The sequence below is a fragment of the Suncus etruscus genome, chromosome 9 (genome assembly GCF_024139225.1).
Source record: "Suncus etruscus isolate mSunEtr1 chromosome 9, mSunEtr1.pri.cur, whole genome shotgun sequence".
In the NCBI taxonomy this organism is placed as follows: Eukaryota; Metazoa; Chordata; class Mammalia; order Eulipotyphla; family Soricidae; genus Suncus; species Suncus etruscus.
The window spans coordinates 23,115,412-23,141,261 of NC_064856.1; the positions used below are offsets into that span (position 1 = coordinate 23,115,412).

At 39.6% G+C, this 25,850-nt stretch overlaps 1 protein-coding gene across 1 annotated transcript in view; it reads right to left on the bottom strand.

Annotated features, from left to right (window-relative positions):
* PTPRT (protein tyrosine phosphatase receptor type T) overlaps positions 1–25,850 on the bottom strand; it is a 935,630-nt gene that overhangs the window by 94,462 nt on the left and 815,318 nt on the right. The window contains exon 15 of the mRNA XM_049779129.1: positions 21,512–21,699. Coding sequence (XP_049635086.1) covers positions 21,512–21,699 — 188 coding nt within the window. The remainder of the gene's footprint in view (positions 1–21,511; positions 21,700–25,850) is intronic.

Here is a 25,850-nt window from a genome sequence, read left to right on the forward strand (position 1 = left end):
TGAGTCCTCCTTGGCTGATTGGTTCTTTCTCCTACTTATGGGGTGGGACATGAAAACCCTTCCTGAAGCCTGATAGCTTTATCCTGGTTCTGTGTGCTTAAGTCTTTCAGATCTCCAAAAGAAGATGTAGAACCTAGAACTCCTGCTAGTGATTCACTGTGTTTGCCAGTAACTACCTAGGCTTACAGATTCTGGTAGCAAAACTGTCTCCTCACTGTCTCTGTCCTTTAACAGATTTTCAGATATGCTGTGATTGGTGGTACCATCAGACACAGAAGATTGACAAACTAGTTCCCTTCAGTATATACTTCAGAGCACACCTTTGGGTCACTGACTTCCATCTTCAGTATTGCCTGCCAGAAATCCCTACCCCCACCCCACCAGTATCTTCTGAAGAATCAGGGTCTTCTTTAGGAAGGCATTAATTTCACCTGGGCCTTTAATTTATTTATTTATTTATTTATCTTTTTTAGAGTTGTTTTTATATATATTTTTTTATTTAAACACCTTGATAACATACATGATTGTGTTTGGGTTTCAGTCATGTAAAGAACACCACCCATCACCAGTGCAACATTCCCATCACCAATGTCCCAAATTTCCCTCCTCCACACCTGACCCCTGCCTGTACTCTAGACAGGCTTTCCATTTCCCTCATACATTCTCATTATTAGGACAGTTCAAAATGTAGTTATTTCTCTAACTAAACTCATCACTCTTTGTGGTGAGTTTCCTGAGGTGAGCTGAAACTTCCAGCTCTTTTCTCTTTTCTGTCTGAAAATTATTATTGCAAGAATGTCTTTCATTTTTCTTAAAAACCATAGATGAGTGAGACCATTCTGCGTTTTTATCTCTCTCTCTAACTTATTTCACTCAGCACAATAGATTTCCGTGTACATCCATGTATAGGAAAATTTCATGACTTCATCTCTCCTGACAGCTGCATAATATTTCATTGTGTATATGTACCACAGTTTCTTTAACCATTCGTCTGTTGAAGGGCATCTTGGTGGTTTCCATAGTCTTGCTATGGTAAATAGTGCTGCAATGAATATAGGTGTAAGGAAGGGGTTTTTGTATTGTATTTTTGTGTTCCTAGGGTATATTCCTAGGAGTGGTATAGCTGGATCGTATGGGAGCTCGATTCCAGTTTTTGGAGGAATCTCCATATCGCTTTCCATAAAGGTTGAACTAGATGCCATTCCCACCAGCAGTGGATAAGAGTTCCTTTCTCTGCACATCCCTGCCAACACTGTTTACTCTCATTCTTTGTGATGTGTGCCATTCTCTTGGTGTGAGGTGGTACCTCATAGTTGTTTTGATTTGCATCTCCCTGATGATTAGTGATGTGGAGCATTTTTTTATATGTCTTTTGGCCATTTGTATTTCTTCTTTGTCAAAGTGTCTGTCCATTTCTTCTCCCCATTTTCTGATGGGATTAGATGTTTTGTTTTTGTAAATTTCTGTCAGTGCCTTGTATATTTTGGAGATTAGCCCCTTGTCTGATGGGCATTGGGTGAATAGTTTCTCCCACTCAGTGGGGGGCTCTTGTATCCTGGGCACTATTTCCTTTGAGGTGCAGAAGCTTCTCAGCTTAATATATTCCCATCTGTTAATCTCTTCTTTCACTTGCTTGGAGAGTACAGTTTCCTCCTTGAATATGCCTGTAGTCTCAATGTCCTGGAGTGTTTTGCCTAAGTGTTGTTTTATATATATTATGGTTTTGGGTCTGATATCGAGGTCTTTAATCCATTTGGATTTTACCTTCATACATGATGTTATCTGGGGGTCTAAGTTCAATTTTTTGCAAATGGCTAGCCAGTTGTGCCAACACCACTTGTTGAAGAGGCTTTCTTTGCTTCATTTAGGATTTCTGCTCCTTTATCAAACATTAGGTGATTGTATATCTGAGGAACATTTTCTGAGTATTCAAGCCTATTCCACTGACCTTAGGGCCTGTCCTTATTCTAATATCATGCTGTTTTGATAACTATTGCTTTGTAGAAAAGTTTAAAGTTGGGGAAAGTAATTCCTCACATATTCTTTTCCCCAATGATTGCTTTAGCTATTCAAGGGTGTTTATAGTTCCAAACGAATTTTAAAAGCGCCTGATCCACTTCTTTGAAGAATGTCATGGGTATCTTTAGAGGGATCGCATTAAATCTGTATAATGCCTTGGGGAGTATTGCCATTTTGATGATGTTAATTTTGCCAATCCATGAACAGGGTATGTGTTTCCATTACTGCATGTCCTCTCTTATTTCTTGGAGCAGAGTTTTATAGTTTTCTTTGTAGAGGTCCTTCACATTTTTAGTCAAGTTGATTCCAAGATATTTGAGTTTGTGTGGCACTATTGTGAATGGAGTTGTTTTCTTAATGTCCATTTCTTCCTTATTACTATTGGTATATAGAAAGGCCATTGATTTTGGTGTGTTAATTTTGTAGCCTGCCAACTTGCTATATGAGTCTATTGTTTCTAGAAGCTTTTTGGTAGAGTCTTTAGGGTTTTCAAAGTAGAGTATCATGTCATCTGCAGACAGTGAGACCTTGACTTCTTCCTTTCCTATCTGGATTCCCTTGATATCTTTTTCTTGCCTAATCCCTACAGCGAGTACTTCCAGTGCTATGTTGAATAGGAGTGGTGAGAAAGGATAGCCTTGTCTTGTGCCAGAATTTAGAGGGAAGGCTTTTAGTTTTTCTCCATTGAGGATAATATTTGCCACTGGCTTATGGTAGATGGCCTTAACTATATTGAGAATGGTTCCTTCCATTCCCATCTTGCTGAGAGTTTTGATCAAAAATGGGTGTTGGACCTTAATAATGCTTTCTCTGCATCTATTGATATGATTGTGTGGTTTTTATTTTTCTTGTTGTTGATGTTGTGTATTATGTTAATAGATTTATGGATGTTAAACCATCCTTGCATTCCTGGGATGAAACCTTCTTGATCGTAGTGGATAATCTTCTTAATGAGGCATTGAATCCTACTTGTCAGGATTTTGTTGAGGATATTTGCATCTGTATTCATCAGCGATATTGGTCTGTAATTTTCTTTTTTGGTAGCACCTCTGTCTGGTTTAAATGTCAAGGTGATGATGGCTTCATAGAAGCTATTTGGAAGTGTTTCCGTTTGTTCAATTTTATGAAAGAGTCTGCCAGGATTGGTAGTATTTCTTCTTGGAAAATTTGAAAGAATTCATTAGTGAATCCATCTGGGCCTGGGCTTTTGTTTTTGGGCAGACATATGATTACCGTTTTAATTTCATCAATAGTTATGGGGGTGTTTAGATATGCTACATCCTCTTCCTTCAACCATGGAAGATTATAAAAGTCCAAGAATTTATCCATTTCTTCCAGGTTCTCATTTTTAGTGGCGTAGAGTTTCTCAAAGTAGTTTTTGATTACCCTTTAAATCTTTGCCATATCAGTAGTGATCTCTCCTTTTTCATTCCTAATACTAGTTATCAAGTTTCTCTCTCTCTCTTTCTTTGTTAGTTTTGCCAGTGGTTTATCAATCTTGTTTATTTTTTCAAAGAACCAAATTCTGCTTTCGTTGTTTTTTGGGTTTCCACTTCGTTGATTTCTGCTCTCAGCTTTGTTATTTCCTTCTGTCTCCCTATTTTTGGGTCCTTTTGTTGAGCACTTTCTAGTTCTATTAGCTGTGTCATTAAGCTACTCAGGTAAGCTCCTTCTTCCTTCCTGATGTGCGCTTGCAAAGCAATAAATTTTCCTCTCAGTACTGCTTTTGCTGTGTCCCATAAGTTCTGATAGTGTCTTTATTGTCATTTGTTTCCAGGAACCTTTTGATTTCCTCCTTGATTTTATCTCGGACCCATTGGTTTAGTATGAGGCTGTATAACTTCCAGGTTTTAAAATTTTTCTTCTGTGTCCCTTTGGAATTCACAAATAATTTCAGAGCCTGTGGTCAGCAAAGGTAGCCTGCAAAATTTCTATCCTCTTGATATTATGGAGGTATGTTTTATGTGCCAGCATGTAGTCTATCTTGGAGAATGTCCCATGTACATTGGAGAAGAATGTGTATCCAGATTTCTGGGGATGGAGTGTCCTATAAATATCCACTAGGCCTCTTTCTTCCTTTTCTCTTTTCAGGTCTAGTATATTCTTGTTGGGTTTCAGTCTGGTTCACCTATCCAGTGTTGACATAGCCGTGTTGAGGTCCCCCACAATTATTGTGTTGTTATTGATATTATTTTTCAGATTTGTCAACAGTTGTATTAAATATTTTGCTGGCCCCTCATTTGGTGCATATATGTTTAGGAGAGTTATTTCTTCCTGCTCTACATACCCCTTGATTAATATAAAATGTCCATCTTTGTCCCTTACAACCTTCCTGAGTATAAAGTTTGCATTATCTGATATTTGTATGGCCACTCCAGCTTTTTTATGGGTGTTTTATGGGTGTTGTTTGCTTGGATAATTTTTCTCCAGCCTTTTATTTTGAGTCTATGTTTGTTCTGACTGTTCAGGTGCGTTTCTTGTAGGCAGCAGAAGGTTGGATTGAGTTTTTGGATCCATTTAGCCACTCTGTGTCTCTTAACTGGTGCATTTAGTCTATTGACGTTGAGAGAAATAATTGTCCTGGGATTTAATGTCATCTTTATATCGAAATTTGGTGTGTCTTTTGGTTAGTCTTGTCTTAAATTTGGTCTTTCAGTTTTTCTTTAGGACTGGTTTTGAGTCTGTATAGTTTCTGAGCTGTTTTTTTGTCTGTAAAACCATGTATTCTTCCGTCAAACCAGAAAGTGAGTTTTGCTGGGTACAGTATTCTAGGTAAAGCATTCATTTCATTCAGTCTTGTCACAATATCCCACCACTGCTTTCTGGCTTGGAGTGTTTCTGGTGACAGGTCTGCTGTAAATCTCAAGGATCCTTGCTTGAATGTAATTTCCCTTTTTGATCTTGCTGTTTTCAGAATTCTGTCTCTCTCTCTGTGGGATTCGTCATTGTGACTAGGAGGTGTCTTGGGGTATTTTTTCTGGGGCCTCTTTTGGTTGGTACACTTTGAGCATGCAGGATTTGATCATATATATTTTTTAGCTCTGGAAGTTTCTCTTTAATGATGTTCTTGACTGTTGATTCTTCCTGGAAATTTTCTTCCTGGATCTCTGGGACTTCAATGATTCTTAATTTATTTCTGTTGAGCTTATCATAGACATCTATTTTCATCTGTTCCCATTCTTTGACTAATTTTTCCATTGTCAGTTCATTTGTTTTAAGTTTTTTTTTCCAATCTCTCCCGCTATATGTAATTGTTATTTTTCTCATCTTCCACAGCACCAAGTCTATTCTCAGCTTCTGATACATGTCCCAGAGCTTATCCATTTTGTCATTCACTTTGTTTACTGAGTTTTTCAGGCCTGTTAGTTGACATGTTATTTCAGTTTGCAGTTTTATGATTTCTGTCTTCATATTTTCTTGGTTCTTATTTGTGTTCTGTTCAACTCGATCCATGGTTTCTTTGAGTTCGTTGAGCATCTTCCATATTGCTAGTCTAAAGTCCTTATCTGAGAGGTTGATTAGTTGGCTGGTCATTATCTGGTCATCAGAATTGTCATCTTCATTCTCTATGTCTGATGCTGGCCTGCGTTGTTTCCCAATTGTCATACTTGTATTGTGAGAAATGCTTGGCTTCAGAGATCCAGCACAGTTCTTAGTATGATTTTTCTTCTTGTTGCGATGGTTTTCTTTTCTTAGAAAGAGTGCACGGCCGCGTAGCAAAGTGGAGCTAAGTGCTGTGCCTGAGCCTCTTTTCGGCCCACTCCCAAGAGGTTCAAGCAGCAGGACAGTAGACAGACACACAGGCAGCACTCACAATTTTTCCCAGTCGGGCCCCACTGGGAAGGCGTAGTTTCATGGATTTTCCCAGCATGACGTCACAAACAGGGGACCTGGCTTCTGCAAAGTACTGCTTATAGCCGGTTTTCACGTTATGGAGCAGTTCCTTGGCGTTCCCGCCCCAGAATTGGCCTCTGGGAAAGCGAGTTTTCTGGAGCCTCTTTTCGACCCACTTCCAAGAGGTTCCAAGAGGTTCATGCAGCAGGACAATAGACAGACACACAGCACTCACAATTTTTCACAGTCGGGCCCCACTGGGCAGGCATAGTTTCATCTTATTTATCTTTTCAGTAAATACCTTTTGCCCTCCAACCACACATGTCAGGGAAAAGACATGGCTTGGTAAAAGGCAGTTGGACTTCCCTTTCTCTCAGTCCAACAAACGTCTGAAAATGAGGTTAATTAAAACATACCCTTTCATGTGACAGGAATGTGTGTATGTGTGTGTGTGTGTGTGTGTGTGTTTGTGTGTGTGAGAGAGAGATAGATAGAGAGAGAGAGAGAGAGAGAGAGAGAGAGAGAGAGAGAGAGAGAGAGAGAGAGAGAAAGAGAGAGAGACTCTCTAGGATACTTTAGGAGAGCCACTGGTTCGATGTAGCACTTTAAGACTATATTTGTAGAAACTCACAGAACTGTACAAGTGTCAATTCTCTTGCCCCCATAAAACAATTTTATATAAAGTGTGATTTTTAAAAGTCACCAGAGTTTCATGACATTTAGTCTGTGACTGCAGGAGTCAGAGTCACAAGCAGAGTGTAGTCTTCTCAGCCCACACCTTCGAAGGGCAAGAATCTCGTCTCCTCCAAACCAGGCTTATTCATAGAATTTATTCTCTGCTCTCTCTCTCTCTCATTTGTTCACAAAGCTCTAGTGTTTGTCACAAGAGCAAATAAAAAGCTCATATGACATCTATTCTCAAACCAAAAGGGTTCCTGAGGGCACAACATTCCACTTTAAAACTGGAAATTGAGCTCCCATGTGATCAAGCTATATCACTCCTAGGGATATCTCCTAGAAACACAAAAACACAATAAAAAATTCCCTCTTCATGCCTATGTTAATCGCAGCTCTATTTATAATAGCCAGAATCTGGGAACAACCCAGATGCTGACTGCTAAAAAAACTGTGGTACATATACACAATGGAATACTATGCAGCTGTTAGGAAAAATTAAGTCATGAAATTTTCCTATACATGGATAGATATGTATATGTATTTTGCTGAGTGAAATGAGTCATAGGAATAGAGATAGCACAGAACATAGTATCACTCATCTGTGGCATTTAAGAAAAATAAAAGACAGTATTATACCCAGAGACAATAAAGGTAAGGGCTGAAAGGACCAGCCCATGATATGAAGCTTACCACAGAGTGGGAAGTGCAGTTAGAGAAATAACTGCACTAACAACTACCATGACAATGGGAGTGAGCAATAGAAATAGAATGTCTTGAAGACAGACAGGGGTTGAGGGAGGAAGGAAATGGGGGGCATTGGTTGTGGAAGATTGCACTGGTGAAGGGAAGTATACATTTTTATGACTGAAACTCAACTACAAACATGTTTGTAATCGTGGTGCTTAAATAAATATATCAATTTTTAAAAATAAATAAGTTATATTTTGGGGTCAGCTACGTACAAGGCAAGGGCCCTAGTCACTGTGCTAAAAATAAATAAAGTTGGGATCAGGTCGAAGATATAGCACAAAAATTCAGGTCCTTTCCTGAACACAGTTGACCCTAGTTCAATCATCTGTTCTGCATGCTTCTTCCAAGTAGGAGCAACCCTGAGACAAAGTGCTGAGGGTAGCACCAAAACTTGACTAGGTACGGGTCCTAAACATTCCCACAAATTAGACTATCCTGGATAAACTAGGATGGTTAGGGATCTTAGGGACAGATAAAACCAAGTTTCCTGAACATTGGATGTATAAAGCCTGGCGATCTCAATGGTGATCTACAGATAAGAAAACATCCAGGCTTCCTGAGGTGAGTGAGTGGTGAGTGATCAGGGCCATCCAGGATAGCTGTGCACTGAAAATTAAGTATGTTTAAATCATACTATGACCTGGATCTGTTTGTTTTTACAAAGTAAATATCTGCTGGAAGGTCCAAGATTTCTAAATCTGAGCTACATTTGCAATCTCTCTACAAGGTGCCTCCTGAGTCAGTGGTGGCCCCAGCTGAGCTTTAAACAAGTGCCTGCTTCTGTGTTGTAAAACATGTGCCACAGTGAATGAAAATGTAGACAGAGGAGACAGGAGAGGACGATAGATGGTGTCTACTCAGAGTGGCACCAGGAGCGCAAATATTATTGTGCATCATGTCACTAAATAGACAGTAATTTCTTCTGGGAGTTCTTCTTCTGGGAGAGCTGATAGAAAATCAGATCTCAGGGGCCGGGCGGTGGCGCTAAAGGTAAGGTGCCTGCCTTGCCTGCGCTAACCTTGGACGGACCACGGTTCGATCCCCCGGTGTCCCATATGGTCCCCCAAGCCAGGAGCAACTTCTGAGCACATAGCCAGGAGTAACCCCTGAGCGTTACTGGGTGTGGCCCAAAAACCAAAAAAAAAAAAAAAAAAAGAAAATCAGATCTCAGCAAAATGCAGCAGGATGGGGGTATTTGTCTGTGATGAAGCTTTGATCAAGGCAGTAGAGTTTAGTGCAGGTCTACACGAGATTCACAAAGAATCCTTTAAAAGGCTCCATCAAAAACTACTTGTAAGATGCTTGCCTTGCACACAGCCTACCCAGGTTTGATCCCTGACATCCCATATGGTCCCTGAGCCCACCAGGAGTGATTCTTGAGTGCAGAGCCAGGAGTAAACACTAAGCACTGCCAGGTGTGACCCCCCCCCCAAAAAAAAAAAACAGAACAAAACAAAACTGAAAGGACTATGGCCAAATTAATAGCACAGTGGATAGAGCAATTGTCTTAAATAACACAGACCCAGATTCCATTTCTGGAACCTCATATGGTCACCTGAGCATGCCAGGAGTGATCCCTGATTGTAGAGGCAGGAATAACCCCTGAGCACTGCTGAATGTGGCTCCAAAATAAAAGCAAACCCTTACCTGCAAGGGCACCCTTTTTTAAATTTAATTTTTTGAGGGCGAGGGCACATCCAGTGACACTCAAGGGTTACTCCTGGCTATGCATTCAGAAATCACTCCTGGCTTGGGAAACCATATGGGACACCGGGGGATTGAACTGTGGTCCGTCCTAGGCTAGCACTTGCAAGGCAGATGCCTTACCACTCTGCACCACTGCTCTGGCCCTAAATTTAATTTCTTTTTTTTTTTGGTTTTTGGTTTTTGGGTCACACCCGGCATTGCTCAGGGGTTACTCCTGGCTGTCTGCTCAGAAATAGCTCCTGGCAGGCACGGGGGACCATATGGGACACCGGGATTCGAACCAACCACCTTTGGTCCTGGATCGGCCGTTTGCAAGGCAAACGCCGCTGTGCTATCTCTCCGGGCCCCCTAAATTTAATTTCTTAACTAAAAACTTATACTCAGGGCTGGAGTGATATAGCACAGTGGTAGGGCATTTGCCTTGCACACAGATGACCCGGGATGAACCAGGGTTCAATCCTCAGCATCCCATATGGTCCCCCGAGCCTGCCAGGAGCAATTTCTGAGCACAGAGCCTGGAGTAAATACTGAGTGCTGCTGGGTGTGACCCCAAAACCAAAAATTTTTTTTAACTCTTTGAAATTAGAAAGTTATTTATAATTGGATTTCGGATATATGGTATTTCAGCACCACTTTCCTCACCAGTGTCTGCTCATTTTCCTCCACCAAATATGTACATATGTATCTATAGATGCACTATGATTTACAGTTCTGTTGTTGAAAGGCTTCAGACATGACCTTTCAGTACCATCTCCTCCTCCTGGTTGAACACTTTCCTCCACCAAAGACATTTCCCATCCCATCTCCAGCCCCCGTTTTATGCTTCTGCTCCTCTCAGTATTTTTGCTTTATACTAAATACCAATACTCATGTTCTTTGTTTCAAATGTCTTTGGGTATTCATTATTCCACCATTATGTTTCTTTATATCCTGCATATAAGAGTTTACTCTGTGTCAGTCTCTCTCCCTCTGACTAACTTCCCTCAGCAGGATACTATCCAGGTCCTTCCATGTAGCAGCAAATTGCACGACTTTATCTTTTCTTATGATTGTGTAATATCTCTTTATGCATTTGTATCATAGTTTATTTATCCCAGTCATCTATTCTTAGACACATGTTGTTTCCAGATTTTGGCTATTGTGGACATTGCTGCAAGAAATATTAGGATGCAAATATCTATCTTTTCTCCATTTTAATTTTGGGCTTTTTGGGGTATGTTTCAAGAAGTGAAGTTGCGGGGTCAAAAGGAAGCTCAATTTCTAGGGGTTTTTTTTGGTGGTTTTTTTTTTTGTTGTTGTTGTTGTTGGTTTTGGGGTCACACCCAGCAGTACTCAGGAATAACTCCTGGCTCTGTGCTCAGAAGTCACTCCTGGTAGGCTTGAGGCACCATATGGGATGCCAGGATTCGAACCGGGATCCATCCTGTGCTACCACTGTGCTACCGCTCTGGCCCCTCAATTTCTAGTTTTTAAGGAATGTCCATGTGTTTTCCAGAAAGGCTGTCTAGTCCTACCAGAAGTGAATAAGTCTCTTTCTCTCTGCACCCATGTCAGTACTGGTTATTCTTGTTCTTTTTGATGTGTGCCAGAGTCTGTGATGTGAGATGGTACCTCGTTGTTTTTGATCTGCAGCTCTATGATGATTAATGAAGTGGAGAATTATTTTTCATGCCTCTTTTTTCCCATTTATATTTCTTCAAGGAAGACTGTTCATCTCTTCCCATTTTTTGATGGAATTGGATGCTTTTCTTTCATATTTATATATAGGGTACCTGATATATCTTTGAATTGACCCCTTAGAGATGGTTGGTGGTTAAAAAATTTCTCCCAATTCATGGGGTTTCTTTGCATTTTGGTCTTTGCTTCCTTTGAGATGCAGAAACTTCTTAATTTAAAGCAGTACCACTTGTTTATCTTCACTTCCACTTGCTTGGCCAGAGTGTTTCGTCTTTGAAGATGCCTTTAGCTTCAATGTCTTAAAGAGTTGTCCCTCCATTTTCTCTATGTACCTTATGGATTCATGTCTGGTCCATCGATCTTTAATCTAGTTTGCTTTGACTTAGGTGCATAAATATTAGAAAGTTGATTGAGTTCTCTGTTTTTTTCTTTGCATTTAGCTGACTAGTTTTCCCAGCACCACTTGTTAAAGATAATTTTCTTGCTCCATTTCATTCCTTTTGCTCATTTATTGAAGATGAACTGATTATATACCTCAGGGTCTGTTTCAAGATCTTCCACACTATTCCATATTCCTGAGGGTATTTATTTCAGTACCATGCTGGTTTAACTATTACTATTTTGTTGTACAGTTTGAAGTTGGAGAAAGTAATGCCTCTCATCTTTTCCTTCCAAGGCTAGTTTTAGTTATTCAGGGGGATTTATTGTTCCATCTTAGTTTCAGAAGTGTTTGATCTATTTCTTTGATGAATCTTAAAAGTATTCTTATAGGTACTATACTGAATCTGTACAATATTGTCATTTCAATGGTGCTATAAATGCCATATTAATTTGCTAATTCTCCAAATCCATTAGCAGGAGATACATTTACATTTCCTCATGTCCTCTTATTTCTTAAAGGAGTGTTTTGTGCTTTTCTTTATATGTCTTTCATTTCCTTAATAAAGTTGATTCCACTTGTTGAGGAACAATTGTGAATAAAATTTTTCAAATGTCTCTCCTCCTTCATTGCTTGTATATAGGAAAGCCATGAATTTTTGTGTATTAATTTTGTAAACTGCAACTTTAATATACAAATCTATTTTTGCTAGGAACTCTTTTGTGGAGTCTTTAGAATTTCTAAGTATAGCGTAAGTTCTGAGCACTGCTGGGTGTAGTCCCAAGCAAACAAAACTTCTGTTAAATGGTTTGTTAATTGTTTCTGTTCCATACCCCGTAATACTCAGAGGCTACTCCCAGCTTCCCAGTTTGGGGCTACACCCACTAGAGTTTGAGAAGCTATGGACTTATTCTTAACCATTTGACATAATTCACATGTACCTTAATTCAAGGAAGTTCATATGTATTGTTTATATACATTTCTGTGAAGCAGAAGACAAGTGCCATCTCTACTCTTGCCTCCAAGAAACCAACTGTTCCACATCAGGAGACAAAATAACGCCAGGATCTTCCTACCAGCTCTGGCCCCATGAATAAGGAGATCTTGCATCCATTCCAGTCCCAGGATTGTACTATCCAACACACTCTGTCTCTACCTTCACTTGAGTTTCTTAGTGGCTGTCTCAGGACAATCCATTCCTCCTAGTCAGTGGCCATCATAATTATCTCATTAATTCTGTTTAGGAAGCCATAGTATTTTCCCAGTGAAATCTCTTTGTTCTTTTTCTTCTCACAGGCAGGTAGTAACTCTGTCACTCTTCCAAGGGCTGACTTGTTTAGAGCATTTTAGTCCTTTGATGTTTTCTAATCCCTGCACATGAGGCTCCCTCTGTCAAGCTTGCTCTCCCTCAACTTAGCATTTTACTTCTCTCCAACCAAGTATATCTTACCTGAGACCCTTCTAATTGATCTTGGCAGAGTAGACTGACAGAAAGTCAGAAATAAATAGGAAAATTTTCATTCAGCCTCCACTCCTCTTACTCCATGTTATAAACCATATTGCCTCAAGGTGTGTGTGTGTGTGTGTGTGTGTGTGTGTGTGTGTGTGTGTGTATGTGTGTGTGTGTGTGCGCGTGCGTGCGTGTGGAATTAGCTGTTCTGACAAGAACACAGGTTTTGTTTTGCTGGGACCTCTCCAGCTGTGCTCAGGAACCTAGGAGCATCCCAAAAATGGCCTTGTAATGTAGCCTAATGGTTAGCTGCTTGGGTTTAGGGTGTTGGGAGCTTCCAGAAACACATTTTGTGGTGTTTTGGAATCACATAGCACTAAAGTTCAGTGGGGGTTCTCTTGCATTTGAATTCTTTTTAGCTCTCAGAAATTTCCTTTAAAACAAGGGCTTTGTGTTATTTAGATTTATATTATCTTCAGTGCTTTTAAAAACAGGGTACATATAAGGTGTTTTTGACATAATAAGTAAAATCACATATGGCCAGACTTTTTAAAGAGTCAAATATCTCACAAAAGGAACTCAGAGAGTCTTGTTTCAGGACCACTGAGTATGCTGGGAATATACCAAGAACTTGTCTTGCCTCAGCCAAGGGTTTTTCTGTTATACCTGAAAAATACATCTTTGGTTGGGAGAAAATTCCTGTATTCAATACAGAATGTATTTATTTTCCTATGAGGAAAAATTAAAAATAAACTATAAGTTAATGAGTAATCTTTTCTATGAGTTTATTTCTATTTTAAGATACAACAAAAAGTCATCCGAATTTATACTGATGTGAAAAGGAACAAATTTCTCCTTATTTTAAATGGAGGAGGTAGAGTATATAAATAAGTTGGAATCAAGTCTTCTGACTTGGCAATTTCAAGTCCCTAGACTTGAAGAACTACTGAGATTCTCTTGACACAATTCAGGCATCTACCATGAATCCTCGTACCTCTACTCAAATCATTTTCCTTTACATATGGAAGGTCAGGCTATTACTTCATAGAAGGTACCTGTGATTGACTGTTCTGTGACTCTAACAAGCAGAGGAGAGGAAAAGTGGTTGAAGAAACAGAAGCAGTGGATTACTCTACTCTCATGACTAAGAAAGGCTATGGTGGTGGACATCCATTTTCATGCCACCTATCCCCAGGATGCTGCTTGCCTGCTAGTACCTACAGGTATCTGGGAAAAAGATGGCAGTACTGGTCTTTCCCTGTAAAAGCTACACATGGCATTTCTACCCTGAGCCAGAAGATGAACAAATGTTTGCTCTTCATTAGGCTGCATCATATTCCTCACAGCTGTTTCTTGTTGCCTTAAATAGTCTTAATGGAGCTGTAATAACTAGATACCTTCTGGTTGCCCTACCAGGCTCATTCCATTCATTACATGACAGACAGCCTAAATTAGACTGGGATTAACAGGTTTAGGCCCTGCTCTCCATTGAAATCCACATCTTTCTGTTGTCTCTTACTTTCTCCAGACCTGCTATTTTTGTAACCTTGATGGCTGGGAATTCAAAGTATATAGACAACTCCAGTCTTTAGCCAACATGTTCTAGCATTTGATGTTATGTTTAGGGTTTTGCAATTGGAAAGAGTGGAATGATGATTGGGGCTAGGTGTAGTCAGATGTGAGATGAGATTTTGCAGACTGAAATCACATGCATCAGATTTCTAACTTTAATATAGCCAGGCTGCATTAGAAGGGAAGACATGAGGTGACATACATAGAAGGTGACTTGAGTAAATATAAGTCTACTTGGTAATCTTATGTCATTGGTGTTAAGTAGGAAGCTATAGTGATTCGAGTACAAGTAAAATAGACACTGGGGTCTTCCTGGATCTTGATAGATTTTTAGCTTCTAAAACTGTAGATTGTTGTCTTAAGTGTGGCTATATAACTGGATGCAGGGGCCACAAAAAGTCTTTAAAAAGTATTTTTATAATTATTATTAGTTAATGTTTTATTTGTGTATATATACATATATATACATATATATACATATATATATATATACTGATAGACCAACGATTGTATAAAAAATTTCTTGGGTAAAATGGATCACAAGTGAAAAATAATTGAGAAGCCCCATCCTATACCACATCTCTCAACCTTGAAAGTAACTTCTAATCACCTGGAGATCTTAGAAAACACAGATCTTAATCCCATCCCCAGAAATTCCTATTTAGTTGGTCATCTGAAGGATGACTATGGGCATTTATGTTTTTAAGTCTGCCACAGGGAGTCTGAGTGATCATGTTAAAAAAAAAAAACAACTAATAGCCTTTAATGTTTAGATCTTGTGTCAAGTACAGCTAATTTGTTTTAAAGTTCATGGTACTAGGATCTCAGAATACCTGCTCAATCATGATAGCTAGGATTTTAATTATAAAATATGAGATAGGGAGCTTCAGAGGTGAGGGTCAGTAAGATTATCAATAGAAAAGAGACTCGGGTGTCCTTAACAACTGGTTCCTATTTAGACTTCCAAATACCATGCATACAAGTGTCCTTAGGATCATTTTGACCAAACTTTATTGCATAAACATGGAAATTTATGCCCAAGGAATGGTAACAATTTTCCCAAGGTGCCCTAGATGATAAATGAAAGAGACAAGACCTGAGTCTAGGAATTTTGACTTTCAATTTAGGGCAATTCAGACAATATTTCAAGCCATTAATGTTAAAAATACTTATTGAGGGATTCAGGTTTTTATGCCAAAGAGAAAAGGTGATTTTATAGCTAGCTCTTCATGAGAAAACATGTGGGGGCTTGTCTGGGCTATCAGCCCAGTCTCCTGGATCAGACAGTCTCTTTTTTCCCCTGTTGAATTTCTGTCCTAGACACCTTCCTATCTGCAGTCCTCTAACTTTGATCTATGCCAGAGAGTTGCATCTAAAATGTAAATAGAGCTTTAAAAAAGACTATTTCCTTCCATAGACCCTCATGGCCAAGGAAATATAATACAAGTGCCTGACAAATACCTTCCTGATTTTTACCCCATGCACACCCCTATTTATTATTTTAGCCTATTCTCCCTTCATGCCCCTTCCCACAGTCTCTTTTAGGGTAGGGAGATATGGAACATATGCAGCTGTATTCAGGGATCATTCTTGCTAATGCTCAATTTATCATATGTGTGCTGAGGATGGAATCAGGGCAGTCATGAACAACATAAGGATCCTTTACATCTAGATGCCTCCAGACATCTGTCCTTAGACTAGGTTTAATATATATATTTTAGATATATGTGTGTAAACTATATATCTATAGCAAGAGTTCCCATACAGCTTTTTAATCTAATCTATTATATATCTGTAACAAAAGCTCCTATAGAGCTCTGGGTATATCTCAATTATGATGTCTGATACCATAATGAAATGATTACTTTTTATGTCCATCTCTGAGAAATGGACAGAGGCTCTATTATGTTCTATTATTATCTAGACAGAGGTTCTATTATGTTCCTACCCTTCCTAGAATCTAATACAATGCATGACCTATAGAATGTGCCCAAACGTTTTCAGGTTGAAATTCTATGAGATTCAGTTTTGGGTCTTTGTTGCTGTTTATACTTACTTGCTTGGTAACTTTGTCTGATCTTGTAGCTTTTGTACTTTCTTGTGTGTCAGTAAATTCCAAAGTTATCTGCACAATACAAGCATTGTTTCAAAATTTCAGGTTCACTTATACAACTAGATACTTTCCACTTTCAAAGATGTCTAATAGGCACTTTATACTAAATTTAAAATTAACTCCCAGTTGCTCCAGTGCCCCTAAGCCTGCTCTACATGCAGCCTCCTCATCTCAGTTGGTGGCAATACCATCTGTCCAGCAGTTTAGGTAATAAGCTCAGATAATAACCTTGCAGTCACCCTGGGATAGTTTTCTATTCCAAAACATGCTAATGTGTTAAGGAATCCTACCACTTCTTACCATGTCCTTTGTTACACCCTAATTTGGTCATCACCATCTCTCATGTGTTTACTACAATGACCTCTTAACTGATTTTGTTTACTCTTGTCTTCCCATTCTCAACAGAGTAAAATAAGCCATTTGAAGTAATATTATTTTCCATCTCAGATAATCATCACTTGCCTCTGCAAAACTCTGCCTGACTTTTAATTTCATTTATTCATTTCAGAGTAAAAGTCAAAGATTTTATTTGCTGCCCCCTTTATTTACATCACGTCACCTTTTATTTCTCCAGTATTATCTTCTTGTAATTTTTACTCCTCAGCCTACTCATGCCACCATTAGCATTTTTGTCCAGGACAGATGTATTATTCCCTTAATCTGAAACTTTCTCTAGGTATCACCCACTAGATTTTAGCTCCAACTCCAATATCTTCTTCTAATGAAGAGCTACCCTTCTTTGCTACTTTACAGTGGAAAACTTTCTATTTCCTGGTCCTGAAACATACCAAGTCTCTTCCTTATATATTAATTTTTTGGTTACTCATAGATCAGGGTTACTCTTGGCTATGTGCTCAGAAATTGCTCCTGGCCTGGGGGACCATATGGGACGCTGGGGGATCAAACCGTTGTTCGTCCTAGGTCAGCCTCGTGCAAGGCAAACACCTTCGACACCACTCCAGCCCCTCCCTTCCTTATTTTATTATTTCTTTACTCATGGTACTTGGGAGGATTTTTATTATCCAAATTTCATGTTTTCCAGAGACATCTGATCTGTATTTATTTTTTATTGTCTTGCAACTACTTTGTCGTTCATCCAAACAGCATCTAATTTACCAGTCCAAGACAATAGAAAGTGATATGAGATTCCTCCTATCTGTGTGCCACCAGAAACAGCTCACCAGTGAGGGAGCTTCTATCCTGTTAGCTGGGAGAGCCACGTGTGAAGTTCTGAGCCCCCAGGTAAGAAGTCCATCTCTTCTGAGGCTCCTTTACAACAAGCAAATCCAGATTACCTGAAGTGGCCACATGTACTATTCTGGCTAGAAGCCTAGCTAACTGAGACATGTTAGCGTAGTCATAAGACATGTTAGTGTAGACACTTTCAGATGACTTTAGCATGTAACCTTTAAGTACTCCAAGTCAAGACTCCAGGTAGCATGATCAGAGATAGACTATCCCTGTTGTTTGCTGACTAAATTATTTCTTTTAGCCAGCTGAACTTTTTAAATTTTATTTTATTTAAACCATTGTGATTTACAAAAATCCTTCATCGTTGCCTTTTAGGCATACAATGAAGCATGGCCAATCCCACCACCTGTGTCCACCTCCTTTCACCAATGTTCCCAAAGTACATCCCATACCATCCTTGCTCCCCAGCCTACTAGTACAGCAGGTCCATTTAAACTTAGATTGTTATATTTTGGGTCTCTTGGTTTCATTGTTGTTGTCTGGATTGGATATTTAGTTCCGCCCCTTTTTTAACACTACCATGCACCTGAGACCATGTGGCCCCTGTCCCCCATTCTTTCATATTTATCTTTCTCCTCTTCACACTATATGCTGGGTCAAGGATATTCAAGACCACTCCCATTTAGATCATTGTGTAGTTATTCATGTAGTTATTCTAAATACCATATATAAGTGATATCATTTTGTATTTATTCTTCTTGTTCTGGCTTACTTCATTTAATTTAATATCTTCTAGTTCCATCCAAGATGCTGCAAATTGCATAACTGTATCATTCCTTATAGCTATGTAATGTTCCATTGTAAATATGTACCACATCTTCATGATCCACTTGTCTGTTGTAGGGCAAATTCTTGACTGAGACTGTCACTGAGAACATTAAAACAGTTGTTTTATTTTGCTTAAATATGGAGTAGTTTGTAATGCAGCAAAAAGTATTTTGCACTGTGCTATATATTATATTATTTATGTAACATGTTACACTAAATTACTTTTAAATACACTAAATTAAATTAAATTACACTAAAATAACCTTTAAATCTATTGTTTATTCACTATTTTGGGGGGGGGGAATTTTGGGTCACACCTGGCAGTGCTCAGGGGTTACTCCTGGCTGTCTGTTCAGAAATAGCTCCTGACAGGCACGGGGGACCATATGGGACACCAGGATTCGAACCAACCACCTTTGGTCCTGGATCAGCTGCTTGCAAGGCAAACGCCCCTGTGCTATCTCTCCGGGCCCACTTATTCACTATTTTATCTGCTAGAGCAAATGCTTTATAAAGTTCCTAGATTCTTTATTTTGTTCACTATAATTCCCAAATGTCTAGAATAATCTTAGGAATAGTAAATACTCTAGAGCAGTGGTCCTCAAACTATGGCCCACGGGCCACATATTGTATTTGTATCTGTTTTGTTACTTCATTGCAAAATAAGATATATGCAGTGTGCATAAGAATTCGTTCATAAGTTTTGTTTTTACTATAGTCAGACCCTCTAATGGTCTGAGGGACAGTGAACTGGCCCCTGTTTAAAAAGTTTGAGGACTCCTGCTCTAGAGATATTTATTGAACACATTTGTAAGTGGTTGTTCAACTGCATTGAATTTTAGAAGACACAGCATGCTATAGCTGAGGGGTCCCTTTTACATTAATTTGTCAAACCCACTCATTCGTTTTTTTTTGGGGGGGGGGGCCACACCCGTTTGACGCTCAGGGGTTACTCCTGGCTATGCACTCAGAAATTGCCCCTGGCTTGGGGGGACCATATGGGACGCCGGGGATCAAACCGCTGTCAGTCCTACACTAGCGCTTGCAAGGCAGACACCTTACCTCTAATGCCACCTTCCCGGCCCCATTCATATTGTTTTTTAAGAGAGAGCAAGAAGAACAGACAACAGAGCTCAGAGTGTAAAGGCTTAAGAGAAGATTTAGAGTCCCAGAGATGTCATGTTTACAACAGGACACTGTCTAGTAGGATATATATGACCAAAGGAACTACTCGGCCATAGTCTAGGATGGTGGACCAGCAGATTAGAGAAATATGCTCCTTAAGGAATATTTCTAACCTCCACTTAATCATAAAGTGTTAACTAGATTTTAAGCACTTTAGCTAACTGATTAATGTAAGTTGAATGAATAGAGGGCAAAATTCTTCTAATTAGAGGTATTTCTGGTTGAAGTTCAAATCATAGGGTTAACACGCACTGTTTTTTCTTGTTATTATAAGAAAAGTTCATGTCCATGTTAGAAAGTTTAGAAAAGAGCACATAGAAACCGACTCCCCCAAAAACAAATCAAAACATCTATCGAAATACAACAATATAAGTGCTATCACATTCAAAAGTGATAACATTCTGGGAGGAAATGCACCTTAAAAGAATCAAGTATACTTGATTTTCAAGTTTTGATGGCAAATGTGTAGTTTTTCTGAGACTTAGGTTACTTGTACCTGATAAATCACACATCTCTTTAACTATTATTTAAGATTTTAAAATAAAGTTAGTATCACAACCAATGACCTATTAGATCACCATTTGTTTTTACAAACAATGCATCATCTGCTGACATTCACTCACTAAACATACCTCCCTCCCTTCACATAAGCATACACACTGGTGCTAGTCCCCACAAACTTAAAGAGCTGGAATTATTATTATTATTATTATTATTATTATTATTATTATTACTATTACTATAGTGCCCTAGGATATGAAGCCAGGGTAAAGATGTAAAAGAACCCATTTGCTTCAACTTTTATCACAATATCTTTATAAATCTTGTAGGCTGAACATAAAAAAAAATTCTATTTTTCTTGAACACATTTGAAATTAACTGCTGGTTCTCCTAAGCTGGAAATTACTTACATCCATTGACATATACATTTTTGTTCTTATAAATGTGTCAAACATGCACCTTGTCACCATGGTTTATACTCTCTTCAAGTTTTAGGACCAGACAGACCCTTTGAAATCACCTTATTCAAACTCTCTATTCACCTAATAAAGCATTTTAAAATGCAGGTAGCCAAAAGATATGCTCCAAGCCTACAGTTTGTTGTCTTGGGACCCTGGTGTCTGGACATCTCCAGTTTAGCAAAAATTTCATGACCTCACAGCTTCCAAAATGTTGCTTAAGTAAGCAATTTTTCTTCAAAAATTGTCAAAAAGATAAACTTAGATTATAAAGAATTCCAATTGTGCAATGAGTGGATGCATTTTCATTGCACACAATGAAATGAGATCTAGCATATTTGGGGCACATGCTGCATGTGAAAAATATCCTATCCAAATGACTGTATTCTTACACTCAGGGCCTGGCACACAAGAGGACTACTGAAAGATATTTTAGTAAGGCTGGAGGAGATGGGGAAAGAAGAAAGGAAAAAAGTCTTGTTGTCAAGAGAAATTTTCCTTATATTTTATTTTGCTTGCTGTTTGGAAAAAGTTGAGGGTTAATGGGCAAGGTCTAAAACAAAAGGAGTGGGACAAAGCAAAAATGTTCTACATAATAAAGTGGGGGAAGTGTGGTAGTTCATTCACCTGCTATTGGGAAGCAGAATAAGAACAGGTCAGCTTTGAGGACAATAAAAGAAATTTTGAGACCAAAGTGGGAGACACAAGCAGGAGATCAGAACCTTGAAGAAGGGTGCTTATTGTATTTCTGGTGATCTGCTCTGAGCTTTCTTTTATATATCCAGATAACTAAATTCTCTGCATGACAGCAAGAGAGAGAGAAAATGAGAGAGAGAGAGAGAGAGAGAGAGAGAGAGAGAGAGAGAGAGAGAGAGAGAGAGAGAGAAAATAGGCTCTGAGCTTAGGTAGTGGAAGAGTTAGAATAACAAAAGCATGATTATGAGGCAAGACATGACCAGGAGTAAGTGAAACTTTCAGAAATTACAGGCCAGGAGAGGTACTGGCTGCTCTACCATACAGGGCAGGAAGTTTGAGCCATTCAATCTTCCTTTAGAAGGAAAGTGTGAATCTAAAGGAATTTCCAAGACACACCCAAGTATGTGGATGTTGCCAGTCTAAAGGCCACACTGAGCAACAAGTTTTTTTTACACCAAGAAATGGTCTCTTACCTCATATTCTTCCTTGAACCCATAGCCCTGGCCTCTCTTCATCTGTGTGATATGCTGCAACAGGTCGGCCACCCTGATGGCTGGCTGGAACTGGTCCCTGGAATAGCTCATCTCCACAGGGTCACAGGCCCGGTAGGGGTGCGTCTGGATGGTGAGGGTGGGCTGGGACAGCTCCCCACGGCTGCCATCTGCTTCAAAGAGAAGGAGGGGGGAACAGACCATAAGGGAATAAGGTTCCTTTGGGCTCCCCATAAAGTGAGCTGATGTGCATAGAAACAACCACCTCAGAATGGTCCCCTCACCCCAAGGGCAGGCAGTAGAGAGAACAGACAAATACATGCTGCTCCCCTGGCTTGATTGTGTGCAGTTGAAAAACCACATCCAACAAACCAATGCATACAAGAACCCCAGGATCATTTCTACTTCCAAACTACCTGCTGGTTGAAGAAAGTGACAATTCCAGGTGTGTCTCCCCTACCTGTGCCAGTTTTTCCTCCAGGGTCTTGCCCTCACTAATTCTAGGACCAATGAGAAGCTACAGGGATGGACAAAGAGAGAAGGGATAATTTCCTACTGTCTAATGAATTAGGTGCATAGGATGAGACTGAAATGTCTTCTGCAGAGAAAGCGAGGACTCTGATTTCTAGAAAACATTGCTTCCTATTTGCTTCTAGTTCACTGGCTCTCTGCCCTGAGGTCTGGCTCCTCTGAGTTCATTCCTTATGGAATTGGAGGCAGTGGCAGATGCCCAGGCAGAGGATCAGGCCCCAAACCTGCTCATTCTGCATGTGTAACTTTCCTTCTCTGGACTCTGCAGCTTCTGCCACTACCTTCGATCTAGTTTACCCATCACTGCTCCAAGAACTTCATGAACAAATGTCTTCCTTCATTTTTGCCTGCTTCCTCTCCCCAGCATGAGTCCTGAGCCTTATCTTCAAAAAGTCTCTCCTTGATATGAGACCAGGGCTCTGCTGTAAGCCCCATAATAACCACTGGGTTGTTTGAAGTGGTCTTCACTAGTCTGATCACCTGGACATTTCTGCCTACTGAGATTGAGTTTGAATTCTTTCTTACTCAGGATTAGAAACATAATTTTCTCTTCTTGCCACTTCCCTGTCAGGACCTGTTTAAATTCTATGGCATCATCCTAGATTGGTTTCTCCAATCTTATTGAGACCTTGGTGTGTGCTGGACCCACCTGTAGGGACAGCTGAGAGCTGCTGAATCTATTTGTCTTTTGCAGATGATATTAAACATTAGGTGGGGGGCCGGGCGGTGGCGCTGGAGGTAAGGTGCCTGCCTTGCCTGCGCTAGCCTAGGACGGACCGCGGTTCGATCCCCCGGCGTCCCATATGGTCCCCCAAGAAGCCAGGAGCAACTTCTGAGTGCATAGCCAGAAGTAACCCCTGAGCGTCACAGGGTGTGGCCCAAAAACCAAAAACCATTAGGTGGTATTCTTTTGTACCCCACTAGGTCTAAAATCCTTCTGAGGAAAACTTTATAGGTAGTCCTTATTTTCTGACAGCTGCTCCCCCCCCCCCCCAAAAAAAAACCTATATTTCTTCTGGTTGTTTGCCTGTCATGTTACAACAGTGCCTCAAACTTGGATTACTGCCTGTGAAAAGAAATTTGTCCTACCATGTTACAGTATGAGTAGGTGGAAATGCATGAACAAATAAATTTAGAGGCTGGAGGCAAGAGAAGAAGATTCTAGGTGTAAATTAGCATAAACATTCTAAGTGCACATAGAAAACTAAAGCTTTTTTTTCATACTGGGATTTTAGGCACCAGCAGCAGTATAACCTCACTGACAAAGCCTAAATGTGGTGCCTTTAAGGGTCACTTTCTTCTTCTATTATTATAGCCATATAGTCAGGAGTTGGACTATTTGAGGATTGATCAGAGTACCTGATTCACTCTCAGTCAGGAACCCCAGCAGTGCAAAATGCAATGCAAATGTCACACACAACAGTAATGTTGAGCATCTGGAACACAATTGCGACACCAGGCCAGGTAAGATGAGTGGAAATGAGATAGAGACAAAGCATTAAGAGCTGGTTTGAGGTTGGTCTAAGAAGGCTGTGAATTCAATCTTTCCTAATGGTGCAAAGCTATTGAAGGGCTTAAGTCAATTCCTTATGGAAAAGATTCAATGTATTTGTTGCAGGTTTCCTTCCAGGGATGTTAGCCTACTTCCTACTCCTGGGAAATCCTGTTGGGCTCAATGTGGAGAAGATGAAATTTCTAAGGTTGTGCATGGGGTCCTGAGTCTCCCAGGGGACTGACTCCAAGGAGATCAGATACCATCAGATCCTTCTTCAGAGGATCCAGAACTAGGTTGCTTGGGAGGACTAATTAGCTGGCCAAATTAAGCTTCTTAGAAATGGGCACCTGGCAATTTTATGAGATACCAAATGTTTCCAAAACCAAAAATCTACCAATATGCATATTTTCCTTAAACACATTGCTAGACAGACTGTAAACTTGATGTCAGCAAAACCAACATTGGAATGGAAAATAAATGTTTTTGAGATGTAGCAACTTGTATTGCTGTCACATTTGTAATAATGTCAATATTAGTGCTAATGATGCCATGAAGACTTGGAACCAAGGGATTTTTAAGGTTTATTAATTCAACTAGTTGAACTCTCTTTTCCAATGTATCTTACCTCACCTATTCCCTTATTAACCTCTGATAATGCAAAAGGGATGTCTTTTTACACACCCCATTTCACCAGATGCACTATACTTAATTTTCCATCATTAGGTTTAATGAAAACCCAATTTCACAACTCACTTCTCTCAGGAACCTACAAGTAATGCTACGATTTTATCAGCCCCAATTAAAAAGCATTATGATGTTCCTATTCAAGAGGGAGCCTTAAAACTAATGTGCGATTCTGCTGCTAACTCAACAAGGGCGCTGGAATTCGCACGATGCCCATAAAATGAAACTCAAACCAGCTGGCCCAGGGAGAAATCATTTTTCTTTTTTTTCTTCTCATCAGATACTCAGTTATCAACTCATTTCAAACCCTTGTGTATGGGTCTTGTGTGTTTATCTATGTACAATAATATTTGGGATTTCTTTTATATTTTCTGAAGCTGATGCTAAAGGCTGTACATTCTTCACATACTTCTCCTGAGGCTCTTGTTGCTACCTGTAGAGGTGAGCAGAAAGGATTCGGTGATACTTATGAACTCCACAACATCCTGTGTTCTCATCACCCACCCTTGACTATATTGCTCTGCCATTCATTTACCCTCTGGAACTTGGCTTTGGCCTTTTATCTTTGCAACATTTGAAGGGCCTTCCTTTTCCCTCCCTCCCACTGCCCACTTCCCTTAGATACTTGACCACTGGGCTGGAGGTTTAATGCACAAGCCTGAAGATATGGTACAATTGGAGTAATGAGGTGCTAGTGATGTCTCACAACATTTAGCAGGATTATATCCATCTTGAAGGACCCTGTGGTGATGGGATTCAAACTCGATTCAGCTGTATCTAAGGCATATGCCTTAACTGCAGTGTTATCTCTCTAGCCCCAGACCTCTTTCTTATAAATTCCACTGCTACCAGCTTTTATAAGTCTCCCTGCAGCCTGAGCCACACAGAGACTTTTCCAATCACTAGGACTTGCCACTCCACTGCTTAACAAATATTTATGGACTAAATATATTGAACAAAGTGCAGTGTTAGATACCAGACAGATTCAGCATCTGGAAGAAAGTATGTTCAGGAAGATAAATTTGCCACAGCCTTTTCAGAAGAGAAGAGATAAGGTAAGCATAAGCCATTCTAACAGGGGTGGAAAGGAATAGGTGCTGAGGAGATAGGCAGAAGTGCGCTGAAGTTAGACATCCTAGAAACATTTTCCAAGCTGTATGCATTCATGCTTTACCACAGCTACAGAGAATATAACATAACCAACTTTGCTCAGTAGAACTGCCCATGATGGTGACAATATGGTAGCCATTAGAAACATGTGCCTACTGTGACTAAGGAGCTCAAGTTTAACATTTTATAAGTTTTATTCATTAAAATGTAAATATCAGTGGGTGGGTACACTTGTGTTAGGTGTAGTGCTGGGATTATGTACATGAGAAACTATTATTAATAGAATTGTAAGCCACAGAATCTCAATCAATAAAAATTAATAAAAGCACTTAGATGCTTTTATTACACTGTAGCACAGTGTAGTTGGGTAGAACTTTCTAAAAGGATGGAAGTACTCTAGATTTTCAGTATCTACTGTGGTAGCCACTGGCTAACCTGTGGTTTAATAGCTTAGTGAAAGCTAGTGTGAATGAAGAACTGAATCTACAATTCAATTGTAAC